Below are 9,100 nucleotides of genomic sequence, written 5' to 3'. Positions count from 1 at the left end.
CTTAAGTGACTTAATCAGAATATTTTACATAATAGTGGGTAAATTATATTTCAGGATAGTGGATTGGGTAGAATGCATGATCGAAGCAAAGAAACCCCCAAAGCGATGAAGCACCTCACCCGTCTTTTCCCAAACAAAGTGACTATACAGACGCCACAGGTAAGGGAAAGCCACTTATTTCATTTTGATTCTTTGATCTCATTAATGTTTATAGACCTTAGTTATTTGTTTTTGGCAGGATGAGGCTCTGCTTTCAGAGTGGAAGCAACAGCTGGATCGAGATACAGAGACACTGAAATCACAATCGAACATTGTCAGCATCCGTGCGGTGAGTATCACTCCGTTGTGTTTCTCTAGTCAATTTGATATCACAAATCTCACTTTGTATTTGGTTTCATGGTGCGAAAAAGAGCCGTCTTGTGAATGGGCTGGCAGAGTGACAATACTCACTTTATTAGGTTACTATCAGCATAATATAAATTGTCACAAAGTATCTGGTTAATTATCCACCAAAGTTCTTAAAAGTTTTTACCTGGGTGTTTGGGTCTACTCAGTTTGTATATAAAGTTGTCTGTTTCTATTTGTACCAATTGCCGACCTATTCATTTATGCTACCTCTATCTGATGGAGCGATGGTTGTGCGATCTTATGGGTTTTTTGAAGTTTTACACTTTTACTTTATGGACTCTTAAAGCATTTCTGATTACCTGGAATGTATGTGGTCAGTTTATACTAGATCTCCAGTTTGTATAGCAAAATGCATGACACTTTTTTATTTTGGTTGGGTTTTGCTCCCAATTTCATTTCAGGTTTTAACCCGAGTTGGTCTTGATTGCTCCAATCTTGATGCACTGTGCATAAAAGATCAAACACTGACAAATGAAAGTGCGCCTCTCTCTTTTTTTTTTTTGATTTTCGCCTAGATATTATTTGACTTGTATACCATTTGACTAAATTTCACTCTTTTTGGATGTTATTAGGTGCTGAGAAAGTTATTGGCTGGGCTTTGAGTCATCACTTTATGCAGAATTACGAAGCTTCGACAAAGGATGCTAAACCTGTGATTTCTAATGAAAGGTATTACTCTTGCTTGTATATGGATGTTTACTTTCTCATCTTTTTGCTGATAAGTTGGTGTTTTGATGTGCTTTTGCTGTTTGAAGTTTGACAACAACATGCAAGGTTGTAAGAATTAGTTCATGAATTAACCAAAAAGGATATCGTAATGTGAAAACGTAGACACGTCTTGTGAAATGGACTAAACAGGTTCTAATAATCAGTATTAAAAACTCATCTAAAACCCCCCTTAATATATTATCTTGTTCTTTGAATCTTTATTTATATTATATAACCAGTTCCAGGGGACACCTCTGTGATATTGTGATAATAATAGCCATCAAGTCAGGAATCATTATCCAGTTATATTTAGTTGATTGATATTCTGGGGTTACATATCTCTTTTTATGTAACTTTTAATACCATAGTCGTATCAGAATTATAGTCTATTCATATACCCCTAAGTATATGTAGTTCACATTCCTAAACGTTTGTTATCAAGTGAGGTCATTCGTCTTCTTGCTTTTTGATTTCCGTGGATGCACTCAAATTGTCACAGTTTATCTGCGGTAGCATTCAACCTGTTTATAAGCATTATTGTGAAAGAACCCTACCCCTGATCCGTCCTACTCTATAATTAATACTTGTGCACTCTATGTTGTGGATTGTAGCATCGAGTATGGGATCAATATACTGCAAGGTACTCTAAATGAGAATAAAAGTTCTAAGAAGACGCTAAAGGTGATGGTTAAGCATGCATCTTTCGATCATTCCGGTTATGTAATTTATTTAGTTACTTATGAAGGTATCCTGTGATACTTAGGATGTGGTCACTGAAAACGAATTTGAAAAGAGACTCCTTGCTGAAGTCATTCCCCCGAGTGAGCTTGGTGTAACGTTCGAGGATATTGGAGCCTTAGAATCTGTTAAAGACACTTTAAAGGAATTAGTTATGCTACCTCTTCAGAGGCCTGAATTGTTTTGTAAAGGGCAGTTAACGAAGGTAAAAGGCACACATTTAATATAGTTTATTTTTGAGGTTGTATCTTTTTTTGCCCGTTTGCTTATAAATTAGTGGGTTAAGTTTTTTTCTTTAACTGGCCAGTCGGGTAAAAACAAAGAAATTCGGTTGTGTCAAAATTCGCAGACAAAGTTTCTAATGTATAATACTTCTCGAGTCATTACCGTATTTATACAGTGTAATCTGACAAAAAAGCCGTTTTCCAGCCTTGTAAAGGAATCTTGCTCTTTGGCCCCCCTGGTACCGGAAAAACAATGCTTGCAAAAGCTGTTGCAACTGAAGCGGGCGCAAATTTTATCAACATATCAATGTCAAGCATAACTTCAAAGGTATTTCACTCATGATACTTTATAAGTCCTTTTTTGTTAGTAGAAGGCAATTGATCCTCATGATGCTTCTGTTTATAGTGGTTTGGTGAAGGAGAAAAGTATGTCAAAGCAGTTTTCAGCCTTGCTAGTAAAATCTCTCCTAGTGTTATTTTTGTTGATGAGGTTAGTACATATTAACAAGTGCTTTCAACTATCTATATTATTGTCTTTTTAATGGCTTTTACTGGAGTGTGATCATCTTATAGATGCTACTTGACATTTTATTAGGGAGTTTCTTACTAGATTACATTGGGTCAATTTGTCGTTTATTGAAATAATATATTCTTGTGGCTTTACTTTTATTTGTCATTTGTAAAATAGTTTTAAAATTTCGGACAGAAAGTGCTGGTGAAATTGCCCCAAGTTGAATGAATGCCACATGCCCATTATGAACAGTCCTATAACTGTCTATTTTCTATTGCTATGAATTTTCGATTTTTCATGCAATTTATTTGCATACATTTCTCTTTTTTAATATTATATTATATATGTGACAGGTGGACAGCATGTTGGGAAGACGTGAAAATCCCAGTGAACATGAAGCAATGCGTAAAATGAAAAACGAGTTTATGGTTAATTGGGATGGCCTACGTACAAAGGATAAAGAACGTGTACTTGTACTAGGTGCAACAAATAGACCTTTTGATCTCGATGAAGCTGTAATCAGGAGACTACCTCGCAGGTACCATATCTTGCAAATTCTTTGCGTCGTCTCGTGAAAAAAAAAAAATTAAGTGTACTTTTGAGATATGATGCGCAGTAATGAAATCAATTCTTATGTCACTTAATATGGTGCACTTTATTTCTTAGTAGATGTCACAAAGTTGGGGCTTGGATGCCTGTCAATATGGTGGATTGGTGGTATAAAGTAAGGATCATGTCTGATTGGTTGACAATGACACCTTTCTGAACTTTTAATCGATTTAGGCACTTATCTGTCAAATATGATTAAAAAGGTCATATTAGTTTGGCTATAAGTTGGAGGTCGTAATTCCTTAAAAATTACACTAAGAAGGTCTTTCAATTCGTTTGGACTTTTTTGGACTCTTTGACCCATCTACACGGTTTTTCGTAACCTACCTTTTATTGCTTTTTAACTTGCTAGTTGCTATCAGTCTATCACTAGTTTTGGGTATTGTCAAAAGCGGAACTGTTTGATATGTTCCTGTATTTGACTCACCAAACTGTTGTCTTCTTTGCAGGTTGATGGTGAATCTACCCGATGCCCCAAACAGGGATAAAATTCTTCGAGTTATATTGGCAAAAGAGGATTTATCACCTGATGTCGACCTTGAAGCAGTAGCTAGTATGACTGATGGGTACTCGGGAAGTGATTTGAAGGTCTTGCTTTCTTATTTTGCTAGACTCTGTTCTATTCATTTCTTCCCTTTTCATTTTTTTTTGCTACACATAGGGTTGTAGACAAATACGAACAGACCTTGCTTATGTTTGTTTGTTCAAGTTTAAGTGAACGAACAATAAACGAAGAGATACTTGTTTATTAAGAAAATACTTGTTTACAAGAGTATAAATACACGTTTACAAGAGTATAAATACACAAATTTACAATATTTAAAATTTGTATGATGTTGTTTCTCATTTATATTATTCTTTTATCAAACAAAGAAAATTATAAACGAGCAACTTAACCAACATTAAAGAACTTCGCGCCTAACAATTTCACGAACCGTTCATAATTGTTCTGGTCGTTCACAGCCCTAGACACACATGTATACAAACACACGCACATATATCTATGTTTCCGATAAATTGGCTATCTTTTTCAGAATCTTTGCGTGACGGCGGCTCACTGTCCAATAAGAGAACTTTTGGAGAAGGAAAAAAAGGTTCCTTACCTCGAATCCTATATATCATGTCTTTAATTTAAGCAAATTAAACCTTTCTTATAGAAATGGGTGATTTTGGGTTTTTCAGCTCTTGGGAAAAAAATGTAAAAATGGGATGGTTCAGATGGCTTTACAGAATCTTAAAGTCTTATTTAAAGATCTTAACTTATAGTATTATTTAACACTAGTTTTTTTAGTCATATTTAATATTTTAATAGTTATAACCCACATTGCCTGTTAATCTGTTATCAATCCCTGTCTCATGCATTTTTGTTACATTGTAGAATAAAATTTAGTTTAAAATGTATTGTATATAATTTGGTAATTCAGGTGATGTGAGTTTTGCTGTTTTTTATTATCTAAATATTCGAGTTATGCAGGAGAAAGCTTTGGCATTGGAAGAAAATAGACCATTGCCTCCTTTGCATGATAGTGCGGATGTCCGTCCTCTAAGTTTGGATGATTTTAAGTATGCACATGATCAGGTATATATTAACATATAACTACGAAGTGTAACATGTACAGATGTTATGACACGTGCAGTGTTGCATACAAGTTGTTACAATACGTGTAGTTTTTAAACATTTAGTAAATTGGTAAAATTGAGCATGCAAATGCTAACAGTAGAGGTGGCAAGATTAGCATGAGGGACTGATTTGGGACGCGTTGAATTGGGTGGGTTAGGTTGAACTCAATTTTTCCTTTGTCAATTTTCTGCAAATAATTAATGGGTTAATCGTGATTGAAAAATAGTTACGGAGTATTACAATAGTTAATGGGTTAATCTTGATTGAAAAATAATGTATATATTAAACATAGTCTTTCAACATGTTTGTTCTGCTCGCCTTTTTACTATATATTCTAAAATTTGACACCTTTGAGATAAAGAACTCATTCGGTAAATTGATCGGAAGTCACACTCTAATGACTATATCATGCAACAGGTATGTGCAAGTGTGTCAACAGAGTCTGCAAATATGAATGAGCTTCTCCAATGGAATGAACTATATGGTGAAGGTGGATCCAGGAAGAAAAAACTTCTCAGCTACTTCATGTAGACAGTGTATTAAGTGTATAGCCGTCCCCTTTGTTTATTTTTATTTTATTACAGTTAGTGTGGGATAAGAGATCCGTCGATGCTGATTAGTTTTTCTTTCATAAAATCCCATCCTGATATACAAAGGACCTGTATCAATGGAAATTCCGTTGCAGGTCAACGCTGAAGAGTTTTTTTTTTTAATTTAACTTTTGCATCGACCCCATGTGTAACATATATTTAGTTTAAGATTATTTGCTATTGTTAAATAATTTATATGCTTGTATAGACCAACTAAGATACATCATGATTGTTGAAGTCTACTGTTCATATTCTTCTGTGGCATTGCATGTATGTAGATAGCTTTGACTTGTGCTTGCCCTTATACATCATCCTGTTATAAAGTTGAGTTTCAGGTTAGACGAAATTTTGTATTTGGTTAGACCTATGTTGTATGTTGGATACTTGGATATATATATATATATATAGGGGTCGGCTAAACAAGGTACAACCACTTAAAAAAGTACAAGGGGACAGATCTGGGCCGTCAGATCATTTGATCTGAAGATCAAGAAAAAAAGACGCGGAGGGGTAAAATAGTAAATTTACCGTCTTTTTCCTCCCAGCTACATATAAACCACGCGACGAGTTTTCCTTCTTCGACCACCACCTACTTCCGCCACCACAACAACATGACGGCCATTGATTCCGACGTAATGTCAACATCTAACCAGAAATCAAAGAACCGGCGACATTGTTTGACCTAAAACGAACCTTCTTCTTCCTTTAATTTCGTTTTGATTTAGATTTCTGAATCTTCAATTTTCCGATAAACCCTAATTACTTTTTCCGATCTACTACAATCAGAATAAAAAATGGAGACAAATCAGATTACAAATGCTGATGAATAAGTTAATTCAAACGCCAACAATGCGCCGTCTGAATCAAGTAATTTTCTTTATTTTTTTATTTTTAATGTATATTATTTTCGAATTACATACAATAATTTGTGTTTTTGTAACAAGCATTTCTAATTAGATAGTTTTTATTATACATTTTTTTTATACATTAACTTCAATTTGATAAGAAATTTATAACCCATCTGTGTTTAGTTTTCATCTGGTCAAGGATTCTGATATTTGACATTCAACTATTAAACAAGTTACACATGTGTAAGTTATCTAATGTCACATATTTAGCTATAACTTACACATGTGTAAGCAATACTACTTATGTTGCTATATCTATAAGTTTATATAGCTGTTTTCATCTGTGTGTTTTTTTATTTTTTTCATATAGGTTCTTTTAGCATCTCAAACACATATTTTATATACAAGTAGAATACAAGATCGAACACCCAAACATTCTATCTTAGACATGACTGTGAGCAGACCATCAACATCTATATCAAAGCAAGTCCAGATTTCTGAAACTCCTTTGGGAGCAGGTGGAACTCCAATTGAATACTTTCCCAAAGAATGGTTATCCGAAGCTCTGGCTCTTTCACCTTGATACACTGGAACCCTTATAGAAGATTGATAGTCGAATATGTACTGAGATAAGAGGCATGCGTAGTAAATATTGGAGTGTTGCGCGGGATCATAACGAGAAATTCATCTCCATATAGCCCAACACCGAGGGACAAAGGAGTGACGTCCACGAGCACCAAGTCACGAACACATGAGCTGAGACCATTTAACTTTGCAGCCATAATGGATGCACCATACGCAACAGCCTCATCAGCATTAACACTCTTGCAAAGCTGTTTGCCATCAAAATATTCCTGCAACATACTCTGGACCATAGGAATCCTAGTCGATCCACCAACTAGAACAATCTCATCTACCTCTGATTTTTCCATCCCTGCATCCTTTAAACACTTGTCAACAGTCTGGATGCAGCTGTTGAACATGCTCATGTTGAGATTTTCAAATTTAGCTCGAGTGAATTTCATAGAAAAATCAATCCCCTCATGAAGGCAGTCCAATTCGATGGACGTCTCGGTGGTGGATGTGAGAATCCTTTTTGCTTTTTCACAAGAAGCTCTCAACCTCCCCAATGCTCTTCGGTTCCCTGTCAAGTCCCTTTTCCATCTCCTTTTGAAGTAGTGAGCACAATGATCCACCATGAGGTCAGTGGCGGCTTAAGGTTTTTAGAGGCCTCAAACGAGATTAATTTTGGGGGCCTAGTTCATTACCATATAAACTAAAGTAAACAAAAAAAAAGTAGCTCGTCTTTTGTTATTGAACTACAAGTAATAAAAAAATATGCAGATGTTGATGCAAAAATCAAAAAAGCGTTACTGCAATGCAAATTATATAATGATACTTAATCCAAAATTCAAACACTAAGTCTAATATACAAGATTTTGAGGCCTTGGAAATTTGGGGGCCTAAAGCGATCGCCTAGTCTCATAGTACTGTTGAGCCACCTCTGCATAAGGTTATCAAAATCTTCACCTCCCAAATGAGTATCACCAGAAACCGCTTTCACCTTAAACTCATGACCCCCTCTCTGATCAATGGTCAACAGAGAGACATCAAAAGTACTACCACCCAAATCAAAGATGAGCACATTAATCTCCTGATCACCAGATAATTTATTGTCCAGTCCATAAGTAAGGGCAGCAGCCGTGGGCTCATTGATCATGCGGATGACGTTTAAACCAGCAATAGTGCCTGCATCCTTTGTAGCTTGACGTTGTGATTCGGTAAAATATGTCCGGACCGTTATGACAACATCTTTTACAGTTTCCCAAGGTAGGCCTCCGCGTTTTCTTCATTTTTCCAAGAACCATAGATGAAATCTCTTCAGCCATGAATTCCTTCTCTTGACCTTTGTAGGTGACAACAATCTTTGGCACGTCGCCGGGCCCTTGTATGACCTCAAAAGGCCACATTTTAATGTCTTGTTGCACTTCGGGATCAGTGTAATTCCTTCCAATCAACCTTTTAGCATCTGTGACATATGTACAGGTTAATAACATGCTATTTTTGTGATGTCCCAATATAGGACCATATATAAGTCGGTTTTAAATTCCGTTTAGCCCAATATAACTACAATACGCAGACCAAATAACCCTTCCAATTTCAACGATGCATGAAGACGTAGATTTTATATATATATATATATATATATATATGAAAAATTGTTTATGTGATAACCAGTTGAACTAAAAGAACCATGAGAACTTTTAAATTATAAGTTGATATTCATATTTAATTGACATATAGTATGAACAAATTCGTTCACATATGAAAAAACCACGTTATACCATCAAAGTTCATATGTGACCGGTTAATTAAGCAGAGGGAAAAAAACATCATTATACTCTGCGTTAACTTCTCATGCACTAAATACAAGTTTTATATATATAGCAGTCTACAGTGGAAAAATAAAAGTTCTAATTCTTAGCAAATTCAATTAAAAATATTTGATTCTAGTCTATATATATATTAGATTCAGACAATTAATGATTGTAACGAATTTTGAGTAGTACTGACCAAATATGGTGTTGGTAGGATTCATTGAAAGTTGATTCTTGGCGCTATCGCCGACGAGACAATCTGCATGAGTGAAAGCAACAAAAGAAGGTGTTGTTCTGTTGCCTTGATCATTCGGTATGATTTCAACCCGGTCATTCTTCCATACGGCAAGACACAAGTAGGTTGTTCCTAATTCAATTCCAATTGCCGCAGCTGCCTCCTTTCCTTTTCTGCTCATCCCCATTATTATATATATATATATATATATATTGTGTATAATTTGATTT

General features: G+C 35.3%; 1 protein-coding gene and 1 pseudogene across 2 annotated transcripts in view; one reads left to right on the top strand and one right to left on the bottom strand.

Moving 5' to 3' along the window:
• Positions 1-5,646, top strand: part of LOC122608730 — a 14,302-nt gene extending 8,656 nt beyond the window's left edge. The window contains exons 15-27 of one of the 2 annotated variants that reach the window (XM_043781823.1): positions 55-159; positions 239-328; positions 810-885; positions 981-1,077; positions 1,728-1,797; positions 1,880-2,059; positions 2,284-2,406; positions 2,485-2,568; positions 2,943-3,127; positions 3,648-3,786; positions 4,233-4,292; positions 4,673-4,777; positions 5,237-5,646. In XM_043781823.1, coding sequence (XP_043637758.1) covers positions 55-159; positions 239-328; positions 810-885; positions 981-1,077; positions 1,728-1,797; positions 1,880-2,059; positions 2,284-2,406; positions 2,485-2,568; positions 2,943-3,127; positions 3,648-3,786; positions 4,233-4,292; positions 4,673-4,777; positions 5,237-5,350 — 1,428 coding nt within the window. In that variant the 3' untranslated portion in view covers positions 5,351-5,646. Of the gene's footprint in view, positions 1-54; positions 160-238; positions 329-809; positions 886-980; positions 1,078-1,727; positions 1,798-1,879; positions 2,060-2,283; positions 2,407-2,484; positions 2,569-2,942; positions 3,128-3,647; positions 3,787-4,232; positions 4,293-4,670; positions 4,778-5,236 lie in introns of those variants that run through there. The other variant, XM_043781824.1, reaches the window with a different exon arrangement.
• A 995-nt stretch (positions 5,647-6,641) lies between these two features.
• On the bottom strand, positions 6,642-9,051 carry LOC122609435 (annotated as a pseudogene).
• Positions 9,052-9,100: the final 49 nt, after the last annotated feature.

The sequence above is a fragment of the Erigeron canadensis genome, chromosome 7, assembly GCF_010389155.1.
Source record: "Erigeron canadensis isolate Cc75 chromosome 7, C_canadensis_v1, whole genome shotgun sequence".
Taxonomy (NCBI): Eukaryota; Viridiplantae; Streptophyta; class Magnoliopsida; order Asterales; family Asteraceae; genus Erigeron; species Erigeron canadensis.
The sequence above is the reverse complement of the archived record's forward strand: the minus strand, read 5'-3'. Positions and strand labels throughout refer to the sequence as shown.